At 45.7% G+C, this 20,765-nt stretch overlaps 1 protein-coding gene across 1 annotated transcript in view; it reads right to left on the reverse strand.

The window, feature by feature from the left end:
- LOC114024241 (obscurin-like) overlaps positions 1–20,765 on the reverse strand; it is a gene marked incomplete at its 3' end in the record, with an annotated part of 134,013 nt that overhangs the window by 100,605 nt on the left and 12,643 nt on the right. Inside the window, 7 exon segments of the mRNA XM_027837253.1 lie at positions 1,030–1,305; positions 12,092–12,364; positions 14,539–14,817; positions 15,751–16,017; positions 17,803–18,108; positions 19,719–19,979; positions 20,122–20,391. Coding sequence (XP_027693054.1) covers positions 1,030–1,305; positions 12,092–12,364; positions 14,539–14,817; positions 15,751–16,017; positions 17,803–18,108; positions 19,719–19,979; positions 20,122–20,391 — 1,932 coding nt within the window.

The raw sequence follows: 20,765 nt of genomic DNA on the forward strand, positions 1-20,765 counted from the left end.
TATATAGTGCTTTAAGGTTTGCAAAGTACTTCGTAAATATTATCACAGTCTATCCTCACAACAACCCTGGGAAGTAGGGGCTATCCCCATTTCACAGATGAGTAAAATGAGGCAAAGTAATGTGCCCAGGGTCACACATCTAAGTAAATATCTGAGACCAGATTTGAATTTAGGTCTCTCCGACTCCAGGTTCAGTGCTCTATCCACTGAACCACCTAGCCGCCTCACTCAATTCCTCAATTTCCTGTTTTGTGAAATGAAAGAATTTGTCCAGGTGATCTCGAAGATCCCCTCCAGAATGGACATTCTGTATTCTATGCCTGCTGTCTGCGGCAGAAGGTTGTTAGTGAACTATAATTCAGTCCAAAAGAACAAACATGTACTAAACACCTACTATGTGCAGGAAAGGATGCTAGGTCTGGATATGCAAAGACAAAGTGACGCAGGTCTATATATTGTTTTAATTCCTTCCTCGTGAAAAGTTTCAAGTGAACAGACAGGAGTTTAAGACAAAATGGTTGTGGGAACACATTCGATTTTATAATGGGAAGCAATAAGAAAACTGGCTCCGCTCCCATAGAATGAATCCAACTTTGCTTGAATAAATCTGTTGCATAAGGTGAAGACTCTGTACTACCTTTCTGGTTTGTTTTACATGAAAAGGCTGGAGAGGCTGCTGGTTGTGTTAATAATGGGTTAAATGCCTGGGTTGGGAAGGGCAAGAGAAGTACACAGGATGAAGACATGGCTGGAGGATATGGAGGGGAAGTGGACAAAGTGCTGAGCTTGGAGTCAGGATGACCCAAGTTCAAATCCTGCTTCTGATACTTACTAGCTGTGTGGCCTTAGGTAAGTCGCTTACCTTTTCTCAGACTCAGTTTCCTCATCTATAAAATGAGGGCGCTAGACCTGGCTGTAGCTACAGAGCTGTCATCCTATGAGCAGCCCTGAAGTTTCCAGGTTATTTTCCACTGCTGCCATCACCAACACGACGCATATGAGACTCCCCCCACTCCAAAGGCCACTTACCTTTGATGCTGAGGTGGAAGGTGACCTTCTGGCCTCCGGCCTCACAGCTGTACTCTCCAGCATCTGCTTTCCCCACCTGCTGCACTACCAGCTGTCGGCTCCGGCCCTTGGCCTCCACATGCACCCTCTGGTTTGAGCTGAGTTTCTTCCCATCCTTGAACCATGTAACATCCGTCTGGTGCTGAGTCACCTCACAGCTCAGGGTAGCACTTTCCCCAGACACCACTTGCACCTTATTCTGTCCCGGCTGCTCCTTGGCAAATACTGATGAGGGTTCTAAGGCAGAGGGTTGGGAAAGAAAAGAGGCAACATTTCTAAGTGGCCCAAGACCAGGTCAGATTCAGACCTCTTGCCTATCTCTCTCCTCCCTACATCATTTGTGTCTTATGTCCTTTCCCAATAAGATCCAGCACATTGTCCCCCACCCCACCCCAACTCCCAAACTCTGCTCAACAATGGGAAAGGGGGAAATAGAGAAGCTTGGGCTTCCTGGCTCTTTCTCCTTATAATATCACCCTCTTTTTAGAACTCATTGTCTCTTCCTTAGGTCCTTAGGTCTGCACTCGTAGGAATAATTCCATTCTATACATTCTGATTTCAATAAATAGTAAGAATCGTAGAGATAAAAAGGGACGTAGTATAAGTAGACCTAGGGATGGAAGGGATCTTTACTTAACACATAGAATTGTCAGAGATGGAAGAAATCTTAGATCCCAGAACATAAAATGCCAGGCCCAGAAAGAAACTTAGTGATCAGCTAGTCCAACGCCCTCATTCTATAGATGAGGAAATTCAGAGAGGGAAAGAGAAAAGTGACAGGTGATCAGAGGCAGGGCTAGAACCAGGTCTGAGGGACTTTAAATAGCTGTGTATGAACAGGACGCCCCCCCATAGTGGATCTGGTTGGAATGGAATTCCCTTCTTTTATCCTCTCTTCCCCATTCAGATTGGGATTTCCTTGGTTTGAGGGGTTGGAAGAGAGTAGAATCTGTTGAAGTTATTGACTTAATGAGATACCAGGGACAGGAAAGACATTAGACGTTGCAGGGGAAGCTAACATCCAGTCTACCCCACAGCTACTCCTACCTATTCACATGCTTATCTGCCCATTGCCTGCTTAATGACTCCTAGTAATAGCTGGTTTCCTTGCTTTCAGCCCCTGACCTGATTTGGCCCAGGGGGCCACAGGCTAAGAAGGAAAAAGCTGGTTGAGAAGAGTTTAGCCATGACACCTGCCCAAAATGAGGCCTGTTTTTGAGATTCTTTCACTAGAATGTGAGCGCCTTGAGGGCAGGAACTATTTTTGTTTTTTGTTTTTTTTTTCATCATATCCTGAGAACCTGGCACATAGTGAGGGGAGCGTAACAGAGACAGGACCCGTCATTAATAATAATCATTATAACAATAACAACACTATAAAGTTTATAAAGTACTTTGTATATGTTAACTCCTTTGATTTTGTTGGTATAGGGATCGCCTGGAGCGAGGAAACTCCTTTTACCAATACAGTTCAGGACCTTCTCTGCGCCTATAGTCTTAAGCTAGCTGCCCAAAGTCCTGAATGCTTAGGCGATTTGCCCAGGGTTGCACAGCCAGTATGTATCAGAGACAGGAATCAAACTTAGGTCTTCCTGGCTTCAAGGCTAGATCTCTATCCATTGGACCACAATACCTCTAGTACAGGGAGGGAAGGAAGGGAGGGAAGGAGGGAGGGAAGAGTGGTCACCCGGGCTCTTGGAACACCTCCCCTTTACCACCAAGGACCTTCTTTGTCTCCCTCTTACCTTGAACGCGGACATGGAAAGTGACATGGTCATCCCCAGCATGGCAGCTGTAAGTGCCCTGGTCACCGTGGGTCATCCGGTGAAGGATGAGGGTCCGCCGAGTGCCCTGGGTGTGGATCTCTGTCCTCTGGTCCTTCTTCACCTCTTTCTGCTCCCTTTTCCACACCACAGTCCCACCACCCTCGGACACCTCGCAGGCCAGCTCCAGCTGTCCCCCAGGGCTGACAATCACCTCAGGACGTGATGCTGGTTTGTTGATAAATTTCACTGCTTTATCTGTGGGGAGGGAAAGGAAGGAGGTGTCAACGAAGAGGAACCCCTCAGTGCTATAGAAGGGCCCAGAGGTTGTTCTAACAGCCAGACTATTATTCTCTGTCACTGGGTGGAGCTATTAAGTTACAATAGCTGGGACAGCTAGGTGGCACAGTGGATAGAGTGCTGAGTCTGGAATCAGGAAGACTCATCTTTCTGAGTTCAAATCTGGCTTCAGACAGTTACTAGCTATGTGACCCTGGACAAGTCATTTAACCCTGTTTGCCTCAGTTTCCTCATCTGTAAAAAAAAAAAAAGAGCTAGAGAAGGAAATGGCAAACCACTCTAGTATCTCTGCCAAGAAAACCTCAAATGGGGCCACAAAGAGTCAGACACAACTGAAACAATGGAATAACAACAGCTGGGCTGAGACCTAAAAAAGAATAATATTGAGTAAAAAAAATTAAATAGAAAAATTCAAGTCAACAAAACATTTATTAAATGCCCACTATATGCAAGGCTCTATGTCCTCAGGCACTTGGATACAAAGTCAAAACACACAGCATTGAGAGGCAACATATTGGGCACAGAGCTGAAGTTGGGGTTCAGAAGACCTGGGGTTCAAGCCCCGCCCCTGACACATTCTGGCTCTTGCTAATAAACCATAATCTCTCAGTATTCCTGTATCACTGTCGAAGACTTTAAGTTGCAGGGTGGGTGCTGATCAGTATAGAGATGAATAAATGAAACCATCCCTGACCTCCTGGAGGTTCCAGTCTACTGAGAGATATGGCCTAGACACAGGTAAGTGTAATGAACACAAGGGAGGGTTAGGGTTAGGTTCGGTTAGATTAGGGAAGTAAAGGAGAGATCAAAATGTTTGAGGAAAATATGAGGAAGGAGTGAATAAGCAACACTTCCAGCTAGAGCAATCAGGTAAGACTATGGGAGGAGGTGAGCCTTGAAGGATGCTGATCGATAGAGGTGAGGAGCATGTGCTCTCCATGGGCAGGGAGGGCAGGTTGAGTTTGGCTGGAATGGAGAGTGTGTAAGGTGAGGGACTAGGAAAGGTGCAGGAGGGACACAAGCTGGGAAGGAGTAGAGTGTTCCCAACCAACAATGATATCTCTTGGGCCATCACAAGCAGGTTGCTACATAGGCCCAGAGCCACCCCCAGCACCTTCTCTAGGGATAGGAAGCCAGAGCAAGCTCAGCTGGCAGCACAGAGACAATCAGCGCCAGGCTGGACCTGCTTTCGAAGCTTCTTTATACTTGTTCTTATCCTGCTACATGATGGGTGACAGCTGGGGAACAACAGCCTGGACTGATACAAATAGCCCCAAACACCTCCCCACACACACCCCAACAGCCGCCATAGTCAGCACTACCCCTCGTCTCCAGACCCCTCCCCCATGTCTTCCCAGCTCTTGATCCACTCTCCAAACATTGTGCTCATCAATCAGTCAGTCGGTCAACAAATACTTATGAAGCACCTACTAAGTGCCAGGTACTGTGATAAAGCCTAGGTCAGTTTCCAATGGCCACCAAACTCCCCTCATACCAACATCATTCCCCTAAACAGTTGATTGGGAAATCATGGGAAAGTCACAACCTCTCTGGGTTTCCTTTTCCTCCTCTACACAAGGGAGTCAGTCCGGATCATCTCTCAGGGCTCTTCCAGCTCTAAATCGTAGGATGACCTAGATCATAAGATTTCACGATGGAAGGGCTCTTAGCGGTCCAGGGGATCTTAGCCTGGAGTCTATGATCTTGACTATTTAAAAAATATTTTGATAATTCATTCAATATAATTGTCTTTCTTTATAATGCTCTGTATTTTATTTTACAAACTTAAAAACATTCTTCAGAGAAGGGGTCCCTAGGCTTCACCAGGCTGGTAAAGAGTTAGTTCTGACACACAAAAGTTAAGAAGCCCTGGGGTTTGACACCAACTCCTCCATTTTGCTGATAAGGAAACCAAGGCCCAGAAAAGTCATTTTTATCACTTGTTCAAAGTCATAAAAGGAAGCTAAGTTGTATTGTGGATTAAGTGCTAGACCTGCAGTCAGGAAGACCTGAGTTCAAATGGGGCTTCAGACACTAGCTACCTACCTTAACCTCTGTCTGCCTCAGTTTCCTCATCTGTAAAATGGGGATAATCATTGGACCTCCCCCCTCCTCCCGAGGTTGTTGTGAGGATAAAATGAGATAATGACTGTAAAGCACTTTGCAAACCTTAAAGTGCTATATAAATGCCAGGTATTGTTATTACACCAAATCCATTGCCCTTCCTAAGCCATAATGCCTCACTATTTCTCCTTCCCTTGTAATAATAAAAAATAGCAATAATATTATTGTAAATAGTAATCATGATTTTATAATAACAAACCATAATTAAATTATTTAAATAATTTTAAATAATAGAATTGAAATAATTTAAATTATTTTTATTTATTTTAATAATTGTATTAATAGTTCATTGTAGTAAGAAATAAATAATTTATAATAGTGCTGCTGCTGTTGTTGGTGTATGTCCAATTCTTCTTGACGCCATTTGGGGTTTTCTTGGCAAAGATACTGGAGTGCTTTGCCATTTCCTTCTCTAGCTCATTTTACAGAGAAGGAAATAGAGGCAAACAGGGTTAAGTGACTTGCCCAGGGTCATGCAGCTAGTAAGTATCTGAGGCCATATTTGAACTCAGTAATATGAGTCTTTCCGATTCCAAGTCCAGCACTCTATCCACTGAGCCATCTAGCTGCCCCAGTAATAATGACAGATGCTAACAATTATCTAGAGGGTTTTTTGTTTGTTTCTTTTTTTTAGTACAATTTCACTGATATAGGGAATTCACCTGTGAGGAGACTCCCTCTTACCTGTTCTATAGCTCATGGTCTAGAGATGACCCGGGAGCACAGAGGAGTTAAGTGACCTACCCAGGGTCACACAGCCAATATCTGCCAGAGACGACTGACTCTGACTCTGAAGTCAGTTCTCCATCAACTATGCACACTGCCTCTCAGAATTGCATAGGGCTTCGGGGTTTGCAATTCCTGAGTTTTGTACGAGCCCTTCATAGAATCACTGAATCGCTCAGTGTTAGAAGAGATCTCAAAGGAGATCTCTCAAGAACCTCCTCTTGACACCCTAAACAGAAGTGATCTTCACTGGAGATCTACTGGGAGACCTCCAGCGATGGGGGACTCACTACCTCACAAGACAGCCCCTTCTATTTTTGGACAATTCCGACCGGTCAGATACATCAAGCCTGATTCTGCCTCTCTGCATCTTTCACCCAGAGCTCCTAGCTCTCCCCTCTGGAGCCAAGCAGAGCATGTCTAATGTCTGTTTTACAGGACAGGTCTTCCTATGCTTGAAGATGGTAATTATGATCCCGCAAATCATGTGAATCAGTTCCTAAGCATCCTCATTTTTTGTCAACAAATCCTCATAGAATGGAGTTGTCTTCCTGGAGGAACAAGGAGAAACCAAGAAGGCACTGGCCATCTGCCAATATTCATATGCTCTTGTCCAGTTCCCTCCTCTCTAAGAACATTCCAAGCACCTAGGCTGCGGGTATGGGGCCAAGGAACAACAGCCTGAACCTCTAAGCCACAGCTAGATGTGTTTAGGGACACAACAACAAAATATAGAAATCAGACATGAAAAGGTGAATGAGCCCCTTACATCTGCTGGAAGAGGACTGTGGAAATCATTTGATGATTAAATTATAAAGATTAAATTTTAATCCATTTCTCTTGGATGGGCTATTCCTCAAATTATAGTTTATTTATTTAGCTCTTTAAATGTTGTAAACAGAATGCCAGCTCCTTGAAGGCAGAGAATTTTTCATTTACTCCTTTTATCTCTGCCTTGCACATAGTAGGCATTTAATATATTCTTGTTAAACTGAAATGAATTTAGCATGGCATCTCATCCTTTCCTATGGACCTGTTCCACCTTGTTACTTGTCCTTTGCAAAATGTGGTACCTTCTGAGGCTTGCTATTGAGCTAGAAGGTGCAGTGGATAGAGAGTTGGGCCTGGAGTTCAAAAGACCTGAGTTCAAATCCTGCCTCAGACACTTACTAGGTGTGCAACCCTGGGTAAATCTCTTAAGTTCGGTTTGCTTCAGTTTCCTCAACTGTAAAATGAAGGTAATAAAAGTACCTACCCCTGAGATTGTTGTGAGGATCAAGTGAGATATTTGTGAAGTGCCTAGCACATAGTAGGTGCTATAAAAATGCTAGCTATCATCATCATCATCATCATTATCCACCCTACCACTGCACCCTTAAGACTTCCAGGACTTCCTATCTGCTCTGCAGCTGAGCTTTCTTTTATGTGTCTTGAAGGTCAGGGCTGTCTCGCTTTTTTCTGTTTGTATCCTAGCACTTTGTACAGAACTTAGTACACAGTAAGTGCTTAATAAATGCTTTTTCATTCATTCAAAATAAGATAAAATAAAATAAAATACGGTACCTAGAACTAAACACAATCCTCCAGATGTGTGCTTATTAGAAAAAAGGTAATTCAACTTAAATCACTATAACCTGGCACTCTGTGCTTTGAGAATGGGAGGCAGCAGGAGGCACTAAATCCCACAGATTTGGAGTGAGAAGACCTGGGTTCAAATTCCAATTCAGTGCCAGAGGATAGAACTTTGGACCTAGAATCAAGTAAACCTAAGTTCAAATGTGACCTCAGACATTTACTAGTTGTGTGTCCCTGGGCAAGTCACTTAACCTCTGCCTCAGTTTCCTCAACTTTAAAGTGGGGATAATAACAGCTCCTTACAGGGTTGTTGTGAGGATTGAACGAGATAATATTTGTAAACGCACTTAGCACAGTGCCTGGCACATAGTAGGAGCTCTATAAATGTTTATTCCATTCCATTCCAGACATGACTTTTCTTGGGCGAGTCACTGAAACTCTCTGGGCCTCAGTTTCCCCATCTGTAAAATGAGACTGTTGGAGTAAATGACTAGAAGATTCCTCCCCATTCTAAATCTATGACCCCACGACCTTCTGTTAATACAGCCTAAGCTTGCATTTGCTATTTGGCTGATGTCTCGTCCTCACTTGAGTATTGAGCTTATGTTATGTCATGTTATGTTATATTATGTTGTTTTATTATGTTAAATCATATTAAATCATATTACATTATATTGCATTATATTGTTATGTTATATTATATTACGTCATGCCATCTGATATCATATCATATCATATCACATCAGGCTTGCTGGCCACTCAGACACCCAAGTCTTTTTCATTTGAACTACTTTCTAGCCATATTTCCCTCATTCTGTACTGCTGCAAGTGACTTTTGGAACCCGGATGAAGAACTTCACATTTTTCCCAGCCGTTTTTCATTTCATCAGATTCGGGTCATCATTCCAGCCTGTTGAGATCTTTTGGTATGCTGATTCTGCCAGTTTCTCTGTGCCTTTCCCAGTCTACCTTCTATCAAACCCTCCTTACTTTTATATATGTCATATCCCTACCCCACCTTAGACTGCAAACTCCTCAGGTCAGGGATTACTTGATTTTTCATTTCTGTATGCCTCTGTCACCACCTTCTGCTCACCTGAAATGTATCACAGTGCTCTTCACATAAACGTTTATTCTGTGTCAAATTGAACTGGACAGAAATGAAGTGGATCAAATTTAATTGAAGACACCTTTACAACAGTCCTCCTCCTGAGCCACATAGGGCAAGAGAACTGAGTTTTCTTTTAAAGGGGTCATTCTGTGCCACCATCACCGCTACTAGATTCTCTGGCCAGAAGGAACCTCCTAATGTCACCTAGCTTATCCTCTTGCCTCTACGTCAATAAGAATATATTTAATCAATCACCATATTCTGATTGAGGATGAGGAAGCTGGTGGTCTACTTCATCTCCAGTGAAAGCCCTCTTCAGTCACCTCCCCTTTTCCTTAAAAATCTCTTCTGCCAGGAAGTTCTTTCTCAAGTTTAACTGAAGTCCTTTATGCTGTATCCTAAGCCCTTTTCCCTCTTGTTGAATCTCCCATGGAGACTGAAAACAGCTGCTCTCTGCTTGCCTTAAAGTAACAGTCCTGCCAGGTTCTTTCTATTTCAACCCTACCCTCCCAACCTTCCAATCCACCCCCAAGCCTGGCTCCAAGGTGACAGGTCAGTCAGCTGATGGGATCGTGTTTCTAATGGTTTCTCTTTTCTGATTCCCTCCAGAGCCTTCTCAGCTGTCCTGGGAAAAGATTTTTGGTGACACAGAGTAACAGGTGGGATGGACCAAAAAGCAGAACTGACCATAGAGAAGGTGGGTGAGCTGGAAGCCGCAGGCTTGGGGCTGGAGGGCCACGGAATTAGGAACCAGGGGCCCTGGTGGCCCACTCTGGGGGCCTGGGAGATCTGTCAACGTTGCCTTCAGTGAAGTGCTGTCCCATGTTTAAAAGCCCTTTCTATGAGTTTAAAGATTCTGTTCAAGTTTTATATTTGGTTTGGTTTCTATTTGATTTTTTTTTTCTAAAAAGCAGTTTTGGATCAAAGTTCAAGCTTCTAAAATTCTCCAAATTCTGTGTGGGAGACAGGTGACTCCTTGTTAAGGAGGCCCATTGTATTCCCATTAATCATGAAACACCATAGATGGCAGCTATCTGGGAAATGGGAAGATTTCTCCTTCCTTTAAGTAAGTAAAATTACTGCCCTTCTCCTGATTGGGAAGAAAGTCATCTGGCAGAGAATCTTGTCTCATAGAAAGCTAACACAGAAGACAGGATATGACTATAAACTTCAGATTCAGTCATTTGTGGAGAAAGAAGCACGGGAGAAGGCAGAATAGGAGAGCCTACAGAAATTACAAGAGTAATCACAAGACTAGCTTATTAATTAGTTGTATAACAATAGCTAAAAATCTGTATAGAGCTTTAAGGTTTGCAAAGCACTTTACAAGTATTATCTCGTTTGATCCTCACAAAAACCCTGGGGGTATATTATCCCCATTATAGAGATGAGGAAAACTGAGGCAGGCAGAGGTAAAATGATTTGCTCAGGGTCACACAGCTAGCTAGTAAGTGTCTGAGGGTGGATTTTAACTTGGATCTACCTGACTAGCTCCCAGCACCCTCTCCACTGAGCTATCTAACTGCCTTTGAATTCTTGTGGCTCCTATCTGCAATTCTTGTGGAATGACAACAGGTCTATTTATCTGAGTTGTTACATCATGGTAGCCAGGAAAAATAGTTTAGAAGCATTCTAACTCTAAAACCCAGGATAGTCAGCATTTTGGCTGAAGTAGAAAGAAACATTTTACTGAAACCTGGAGGAATAGGGAGGAGGAGGAGAATCAGGGTAAAAGTAAGCTGTTCTGTTTAAAGAACAGTGGGGAAAAAAAAAACAATTGAATCGTGACTTTATCAATTTGAATTTGATTTCTTTAAATCTTGCTCCATGGGAATGTTTTTTTAAATTATATTTTCTGTAATGTTGTTAGACTTTGCTGTTTTAATGTATCAGGGTGGTGATTAAGGGAACCTCGGATCAATTACATGCCCCATTCTTCTTGATGAGAGGTTTCAGGATGGATACCTTTGTCAGAAAGAGGCACCTCTTTTGGAGCGAGACGTGAGGCTCCAACTCCTTGCTGAAAGACACAAACTGTAATCCCCTCCTCACCTTGTTGGAAGTCCAAGGAACAGAATGCCCTGGCAAAGAATCTCAAAAGTAACAGACTCAAAAAAGAGACTGATCCTGTTTTTACAGCTCAATTGAAAGTTCACCCTCATGCTTCATATTGACCAATTCTTCAACAGAAACATCACAATGAAGGGACTTCAAGGGACCGGTCAGGAGCTGCAGTTTCATTTTAACTAGGCTTCTGTCCTTCAACAAAGAGGCAGACAGACCACAAGTCCGGTTCCATGGGAGGTGCCCTTTTCTGACAAAGGTCCAAACTCTGTAGTCTCCTCAAGAAGAATGGAGCATGTAAATCATCAGAGGTTCCCCTCATAACTACCCTGCTATATTAAAACAGCAGTTTATTGATCAGGAGTCCCCCAGGTTAACCTTCTCTTACATTAATAAGGACAAGGTTTTTTTATTCTTATTTTAAAAACATAATTGATCAGAAAAGCGTGCTAAGTGTCTCTCTCTCTCTCTGAGTTGACTATGATGTAGCCGAGGTTGGTAGGATGATAATTTCATAACTGAGTCATTATTGGTCCCATGACAGCAGTATACCCTAGTGGTGGCAAAAGTGTATCTGAAAGGGGCAGCTAGGTGGCGAAGTGGATAGAGCTCCGACCTTGGAGTCAGGAGGACCTGAGTTCAAATCCAGCCACAGACACTTGACACTTACTAGCTGTGTGACCCTGGGCAAGTCACTTAACCCCGACTGCCTCACCAAAAAGTGAAGAAAAGAAAAAGTGTATCTGAGATAAAATAGTCTTGAGCGCTGAGCTTTTAAAATTAAGTGATTGTGCAAACTCCATGATCCCCAGCATATCCAAATCAGTCTGTCTATCCCAAATTTGGAGTCCCTCTAGGATAAAGGTAGGCTATGTGTTTGGCAGTCTTTACTACACTAATGCCACATACATTTACAAGATTAAAAAGACTTCTAGATGCTGATGCTAATGGTGGTAGTAGTGGTAGTGACATTGATAGTGGTGATGGTGATGATGATGATGATGGTGGTGATGGTGATGGTGGTGATGGTGATGGTAGTAATGATGACGGTGATGGTGGTGAAAATGGTGGTGACGATGAGCACTTAGAATGGAGTCCACTAAAGGATAAGAATCTATGAACAAGAACTTCTAGAAAGGAAAGGGGAAAGGAGAACAGAAAAAGAGTAGGAGAAATAGAGGAAAGCATTGGCAGAAAACTGGAGAAGATAGAAAGGACTGAGAAAGATGGGAAAGGAAGACCAGAGACAATGGGGCTCCTTCCAATGAGCCAACTCCTAATGCACTATTATAATAACCACTTGCCATACTCAGGGGGCTGCTCTCCCACCCAGATTCCTTCCTGCTTTCCCACCACTCACCAGATACCTTGAGCTTGAATTCCAGTATGTCTTCACCAATTCTGCAGGCATACGTGCCCTCATCCTGTCTGGTGACCATGCCTACCACCAGCCGGTGCTTTGTTCCCTTGTCTTCTTGGGAGAGGCGCTGGGAACGACCGATTTCAGTGCCATCCTTATACCAACGCACCATCACATGGGCCTCTGATGTCTCACACTCAAACTGGGCCTGGCCCCCCAACACAGCTTCCACGTATCCTCCTGCCACATCTTTGTGTAGGAAATGGACAAGATCTGAAACCATATGGTCAACAAGGTAAATGTCCTGAGAAACTGAAATTAGATAAATATTAGGGGAAGGGCTGAGGAGTACGGGCAGGAGGAGAGATGAGGGAGTCATAATTGAAATACCATTAGTCACCACAGATGCTGGCCTCACTGTTTAGAGGCATTTCTCATTTATCTCTATTGCCCAAAATCTTGCTTTCAAGTGTTTATCAATATTAGAAGTCAATCAGCCCAACCTCTTGCCCAATGCAGGAATCTCCTGTCCTTCAATATCTGCAGTAACAGGGAGCTCATTTCCTTATAAGGGAGTCCATTGTATCATGGAACAACTATTAAAAGGTTTTCCCCTATATTAAGTTGGAAATTTGCCTTTATACCTTATCCCCACTGCTCCTGGTTCTGTAGAACCAAGCAGAACAATCTAATCTCTCTTCCCCAAGATAAACCCTTCAACTGCCTAAAGGCACCAGTCATGTCCCATTGAAGTCTTTTTTTCCCTAGGCTAAACATCCCTTGCTTCTTTAACCAAACCTCAGATGACATGGCCTAAGATCCCTTTGCTATTCTGGCTGCCCTTCTCTGGACATGTTTGGCTCTGTCAATGTCCTTCTGAAAATGTGGCTCCCAGTTCCAAATGTGGTGCTTCAGTTGTGATCAGACCCTTCCCTGCTCTGGACATGATGCTTCTCTCACAGTAGCCTCAGATCTCAATCACATTTTTAGCAGCTGGATCACATTACTGCCTGATAGTCAACAAAAATCCCAGGTCTTTTCTTCTTATTTTATTAATTATTAATTAGTATTATCCATACACTTAAATTTGCTTTACAACTATTTACATTTGAATAAAATGTCATAACATGCCTTTTCAGTTACTTTTTCTTGTGTAAACATAGTAAGGCCTCTCTTAACAAAAATATTGAGAAAGAATTCTTTTTCCAGTCTAAAATCCATTCCAGATTTACCTAGATGAAGGAAATCTTATCAGTACTTAACTAAACTTCCTGAAAATAATTATTGTTCAGTTGTGTCCAACTCTTCTGGGAAATAATACCTTTCAATAAATCCTCTATACCCCTCCCCCACCTCTCTGCCCCCATTAAGCTTAACCCTCTTCTTTCAGAAATCTCTGCAAAAGATTAGGAACAAAGGCTAGAGTTCCAGAAAATGGATTAAGAGGGAAACCAGACTTAGATAGGGAAATACCTTAGTCTAGTTAAAGTTATTGTCTGCCTTCCCCTGTGGACCTGAATGAATAGTTTAGAAAATGATTCTCTAGGATGCCTGGACATTATAAGAGACTATTCTGTTTAGTGAAGCTGTTCTCCAGAACTCTGAATTATCGCTCAAACTCAATTGTGAAATTTTCTTTCTTAAAGAATCCTATAAAATATGACTTCAAAACGAATTGTATTTTTATTCAAGAGATGCCTGAGGACAAGAGGAAACTGTCAGTTTGGACATCTCTCTCTAAATAAAAATCATTTTAGTTAATAAAATTGCTTCTGATTAGGCTTGTGCCCCAAATGCAGGCTGTGGTGTTTTTTCTTTGACCCTAATAAATCTCTGAGCAGCCAGGTCTGGAGTTAGAAAGACCAAGGTTCAAATCTGGCCTTAGCCACTTACCTATTCCACTGACCCTGGGCAAGTCGCCTAAAAAACAACCTCTGCCTCAGTTTCCTCATTTGTAAAAATGGAGATAATAACAGCACCTACTTCCCATGGTTGTGGTGAGGATCAGATGAGATAATAATTGTAAATGCTTGTTACATAATAAATGCTATATAAATGTTAGCTATTATAAAGTCCTCCCCATAAAAGCCATGAGGTAGGTAGATAGGATTATTAATCGAATTTTACAGAGGAGGAAACTGAGGTTCAGAGAGATTGAGTAACTTGCCTAAGACTCACTCAGCTACTAGGAGTCTCCCAGCTGGGATTCGAACCCAAGGCTCCCGACTCCAAGTTCAGAGCTATGTCTCTCACACCACAAACACTGTGAGTCTGCTTCGAAAGGTAGGTTTCTTGCAGGTGGGGAGGGTCAGTTTGGGGCAGGCTCAGGGCAGGGGTACGGGGTGGAGGTCACATCTCAGAGGACACTCTTGGGGCTAGGAGGCCCTTCTGGCGTGGGGGGGGGAAGCCGTCCCCACTCCCCGCTCCCACCCCAGCCCCGCGCGCACCTTGCACAGAGAGCTGGTAGGCAATGCGGTCACCGGGACTGAGACACTCATAGAGGCCCGCGTCATCCCTGGCCACATCGCGCACCCGCAGCACCCGCCGCTGCTCCGTGGCCTGGAGCTCATACTTGGGCCCGCTGGGCAGGGCCCGGCCATCCTTCAGCCACGTCACGGCCGCAGCCTGGTCTGAGAGCTCGGCCAAGAGCTGGGCCTCCTCGTGCAGGCGGGCCGAGATCTTCTGCACCGCGGCCGCCGACTTGTTGGTGATGCGCACGCGGGCAGCTGGGAGAGCCACCAGGCAGACAGAGAGAGAGGGAGAGGGAGGGAGAGAGAGAGGGCCGGCCAGGGGGGAGAGACAACAGAGGAGCAGAGCAAGGAGGGGGGGCAGAGGGGTCGGGGAGGTAGGGAAGGGAAGGGGGGAGAAAGGGGGAAGGGAGGGGAAGGAAGGGGAGGGGGGAACAGGAAGGGGGAGGGAAGAGAAGAAAGAAAGGAGGAAGGAAGGGAGAGAGGGAAAGAAAGGAGGAAGAGGAGGAAGGAAAAGAGGGAGAAAGGAAGGAAGGAGGGAGGATTTGAGACAAATTGTTGTCTAGCTATAACTCCCTCGTTTATACTTGTGAAGTCAGCTTTTTGAGCCAAAGTCTAAGACACTTCTCCCAATTAAATTTAATCTATTAGATGTGGCCTGAAGCCAGCTTTTGGTCATCTGCACATTTGATAAGCATTACAACTGTGCATGTGAGATATCTTTCACCCTTTCCTTTCCCTCATGCCCCAAATCCAGTCTTGTCAACTTTATATCAGTAATGTCTTCCACGTACATCTAGTGATAATTTACACTTATATAGTGTTTTAAGATTAATAAAATGCATTCTTCAGAATGATCTGTGGAATAAAGTGCTTTTACCCCCATTTTACAGATGAGAAAACGGAGCCTCAGAAAGTTTAAGTGATTTGCCCAAGGTCACACAGCTGGTAAATCAGGAGAGTGAAGATTAAAACCAGGCACCTCTGATTCCAAATCCAGGGCCCTTTTCACTATTCTTTGTACGTCCTTGGTCATCCAGAGCAGTATTCTGCACATAGTTAGCACTTAAATACTTTTGAATGGATTTAGGCCCCAGTAGGGGCTCAGGAAAAGGGACCCACAGCCCCTAGCTAGCAGATCTCCCTGAAACCAGGTATGTCTGTATGTTGGGAAGGAGGTTGAAGGCCTACCTTTGACCTCCATCCGGATACTGCTTTCTATGCCATTGGCCACAAATTTGAGCTGGGCACCATCCAGGCTGGCGGGGACCGGGCTGATGGTCAGGGAGTGTTGGGTGCCTTTGCAACGAATCACGTATATGTCGCTGACCGGCAGGGCCCGTCCATCCAAGAACCACTCTCCAGAGGAAGCCACGGTGAGGTCCACAGTGAAAGTCACCTCACCACCAGCTACTGCCTCAACAGCCCGCAGGGGTGTCTTTACAGCCAGTTGGGGTTCTGCGGGGAAATGAAAGGGATCTTAGGTCAATCCTGGGGAGAAGCCCAAATCTGGGGTCCTCTGGACAAAAGGGTGACAAGGGGAAAGCAGAGAACTAATGGTCCTCAGTGAGTAAGACTCGCCCAACATCCACCAGGTCTCCCCACCCAATCTCAGCTAATTTATGTCCTTCCACACCTTCAAAACCTGGATCCAAGCCGCCACTACCCCTCAAGGAGTCCATGAATAGAATTCAGGGGGCCTGTGAACTTGGATGGGGAAAAATTACATCTCTGTTACTTAATTACTAACCCCTAACTGAATTTTTAGCGTTTCCTTCCATTATGAATATAGGTGACAAAACAGAATTCTGAGAAGGCATCCATAGGGTTCATTGGACTATTAAGGGGGTCCAGGACACAAAAAAGGCTAAGAACCCTCGATCTAAAATATGCCAGCTCTGTAATGGACCCAAGAAGGCTAAAGACGCCCTCCAAGTGGTGTCCCAGGGCAGGAAGGGCCCTGAGATCTTCCCTCTTCCATCACAAACAGAACTTCTCTCATAGAACATCGGAGAGTTGCCCTGAGCAATTCTGAGAATCCTATCATTGTAAAGAAAGGAGGGACCCTGGGGCCAACCAAAGAGCCAGAATACCTTCTATAACATCCCTGGTGAGGGGCTGTACAGCACTTGTTTGAAGACCTACAATGATGAGGAACTCACTACCTCCTGGGGAGGCTGATTCCACTTTTAGACAGTTCTAATGGTTAACAAGTTTTCCTTATGTACAAAATAAAGATAGCTAGCACTCATTTAGTGACTACCATATGCCAGGCACTATGCTAACTGCTTTACACATATTATCTCATTTAATCCTTACAACAAAACTGGGAGACAGGTACTATTATTATCCCCATTTTACAGTTGAGGAAACTAAGGCAAACAGAGGCTAAGTGACTTGCCCAGGGTCACACAACTAGTAAGTGTTGGAAGCTGGATCTTCCAGACTCCAGTTCCAATTTTTCAATATGATAGATTTTCAAATATTTGAAGATGGCAGTCACATGCCCTCCTAATTCTTCCCTTCTCCATACCTTTCTGAAGCCCAGTTCTGTCCCCCAGCCTCTAACACCTCTCAAGAAAACAAGTTGCCCAAAGAGCCTTGTGCTAGAAGAAATGCATCCTGGGACTAGGCCCCCAAGTCCCTTCTTACAGACCCAAGGGGAACCAGTGACCAAGCTTTAGGAAACTCCTTCGGGGCCCTCCTGTCCATCCCCTTCTGGGGTGTCTAGGCACAGTCTCCATTCCTTCTCAGCCAGACTCTGGCTTCCCTGTTGGAGAAGGACACCCTTGTCCTCCTGTCTCACCTCATAGAGAGGGTAGGGCTGCCTGTGCCCAGGGTACCTGGCAGATTTCCAGGATGCCAAGGGAGTGAGTGGGAAGAACTTGTGGGGCCTTGAGGCCCTGGGTATGACGTCACTGGGGCTGGGGAGAAGCAGAAGCCAAGAAAGGAACAAAAACATAGGGATAGTCTAAACTCCCATTTCTAAGCCTCCTTAAGGCTTACAAGGCATGACAATCCTGTGAGGCAGGCAGGCTAGGGATTATTATCCCCATTTTACAGAGGAAGAAACCGAGCCTCACAGCCATGAAGTGACTTGCCCAGAGTCACAGAGCCAGAATTTCAGACCAGGTTTTTTGACTCCAAGCTCAGTGCTCTTTCTGCTCCCCTGCTCTGTCCTCAGCCTCCCCCCACCTTCCCCTCATGGCTCCCCATTCACCAAGGGCCGCCACACTCCCTTACCCAGGTGGATGGTCCCTGGAAACTCGAGGTAGGGGCCCAGGCCAAAGCTGTTGACGGCGGCCACTCGGAACTGATAATCTGCTGCTTCAAGCAGGCCGCTCACAGTCACCTCGAGCGTGGAGACTCTCTCTGCCTCATGGCACCGGGTCCACTTCTGGCTGCCCAGTTTCCTCTTCTCCACCAGATAGCCGTCAATGGCAATGGGCCGGTCTAGCTGTGGCGGGGACCACCCAAGAGTCACAGAGCTGTCCGTTTTGGCCTTCACCAAGGGCTCGGAGGGGGCTTGCGGAGGAGGCTTCCTGGGGGCTGGAGGGAAGAGCACCCACACACAAACACATGGGGAAGAAAGGTGAGTGTGTCAAGGGAAGTCACTTCTGGGAAGCCCCCCGCCCACCACCTCCCGCACCCAGCTCCAGAGACCAAGACAAGGGGGCCATGCTTACAGCTTGGGAATTCCCGTGGGATGTTTTTGTGATGGAATACAAAGAAGTTAGGAGTCTAAGAATCTCGGAGTTGGAGGTCCAACCACCAATCACTAGGTCCAAACCACCCCTGAGCAAGAATCTTCTCTATAGCTTCCCCAAGGGGCCTCCAGTTTGTGCTTGAATACCTCCATGGATAGGGAATTCACTACCTCCTAAGACAGCTAGCCATTCCACTGTGGGACTGATCTCACAATTCGAAAAGTTCTTCTATCAGCCCCAAATCCTTCTCTCTATAATGTCCACTCACTGGCCCCAGTTCTGTCCTCCGGGACCACACAGAATGAATCTGCTTCCTCTTCTATATGACAAACCTTCCTTCTATATGACAGGCTTTCCTCCTTTTACAGACAAAGAAGGTTGAGGCCCAGAGAAGAGCCCAAGGTTATAAGAGTGGCAGAATTGAGATTAGAACCCAGGTATCCTTACTACCACATCTGTGCCTTTCCCACTAACCTGAGCTACCCTCCCGGTACTCTCATGCTGCCCGACTGAGCAGTCCCTAACATTTTAGTGTGAATGAGTTTAATATATGCTCCTTCCCAAAGGGAACATGGAGAGGCCAGTGCCATGACCCAAAGCCAGAACAGTGGCATCAAGGACCATGAGAAGCCAGTATAGAGATCTAGAGAGGTAACACAGTATAGTAGGAATAACACAGTGCTTGTCATCAGAAGAGCTAGGTTTAAATCCCAGATCTGAGGCTCACTAGCTATGTGCCTCTGACTGAGTCATTCTCTGAGTTTGTTTGCATATCTGTAAAATGAGGCTAACAGCCCAGGAGACTGTCTCCTTCACCAGGCCGCCGGGAGGTAAACTCTTTGTTTACCTCTTTGTAATAGGGGTGTTTAGGATTAGGGATGGAGGCCCCACATCACACCAGGCAGTGTGTCAGGTGGCCAGGCCAGGTCGTCCGTGTGTGGGACTGATCACGTCTGTCCCGGGAAAGAGAGGGAAAGATAAATGGTGGGGGTTATAGGATCATAGGACCTGGGACCAGATGGTGAGGACTACAGGTTTAGAACTGGAAGGGACATCTAGCCCAACCTCCTCATTTTACAGATAAGGAAACTGAGGCACAAGGAGGGTAGTGGAAGGCAGGATTTGAACCCAAGTCTTTTGCTCCAAAGCCAGTGTTCTTCCAACATGTCATTCAGCCATCAAGGGCTGGAGACGACCTTAAACTCCACTGAGTCCGAACCCCTCACTTTTCAGATGTGGAAACTGAAGCTGAGTCACTCACCCAGGGTCTCCCAGGTAGCAAGTGGCAGAGCCAGAATTTTATTTGAACCCAGTCTTTCCTTCTCCAAAGCCAGAACTCTTTCTGCCATAGCAGGCTTCTGGAATCAGTGTCCAGAAAAAAATCTAACATGCCTGGATTCTACTCCCCCCCTCCCCCCCACACCTATCTGAGGTCCCAGCTCCAGGCCTCACCGGACACAATGAACTGGGTCGAGGTCCTACACTGGCCAGCCAGGAAGGCAATCTCCCCAGCATCCTCCTGGCAGCACTGTTTGATGGTCAGTGTGTGGCAGGTGCCTGTGGAAGTGATGGTCATGCGGTCCCCAGCCTTGACCTCCTCCTGGTTCCTCAGCCATCGGATGGGATCAGCTGGGTCTGCCAGCTCCACACAGAAGATGGCCATGTCCCCAGTCAGTACCATGGTCTTCCTCGGGAGCTTTTTGGTGATGTTGCCTGGACAGAGCAAGCAGGGATCAGAGGAGAGGGAGGGACATTATAAACCTGCTGCCCACTTTCTTGGAGGCCCCAAACAGCCAATGAGCCCAAGGAGCCCCCGGTACGGCCCCAACCCCTGCCCCAGCCCATGTGGACCTGCCTTGGACAGACAGCTCCGCAATGGTCCTGCTGCCTTCCTTCATCTCACAGATGTAGACGGCATCGTCATCCGTGGTGACGTTCTGCACCGTCAGCCGGCGCCACGTGCCCTCCTCCTCAATGTTGTACTTTTTGCTTTGCCGCAGTCTGGTTTCCTCCTTATACCAAGAGGCCTCCGTGGCAGGCAGGGGCACCTCGCACTGGAATATGGCGGCCTCCTTCTCCCGGACCTCCAGGTCTTGCAGCTTCTTCTTGAAGGGTACAGTGGGCTCTGCAGGGGGCAGGGGAGAGCATAGGGGAAGGAGGAGGAAAAGAGAAGAAAGAACAAGTAGTTAAGAGACAGACCCCAAGAATAAGACACACAGAGGGAAGCAGGAGCAATGGAAATGCCCAGAAACTGACAAACCTGGGAGAAATGATGGGGAGAGACACAAACAAAATGAGGGACAGGGGAGTGACACCCCAAAACTGAGAATGGAGAAAGGAGGAGGGAAATATTCTCAGGAGGGGTGTGATGGGGATTGGGGGAAGCAGTAAAGTCAGAATTGAGGGGAAGAAGACAGGTGGTTGAGAGAAATCCCCAGAACCTAAGAGATGGAAGGAAAGGAAAGGAAAGGAAAGGAAAGGAAAGGAAAGGAAAGGAAA

This window comes from Vombatus ursinus, unplaced genomic scaffold (assembly GCF_900497805.2).
Source record: "Vombatus ursinus unplaced genomic scaffold, bare-nosed wombat genome assembly UNPS02014820.1, whole genome shotgun sequence".
Taxonomy (NCBI): domain Eukaryota; kingdom Metazoa; phylum Chordata; class Mammalia; order Diprotodontia; family Vombatidae; genus Vombatus; species Vombatus ursinus.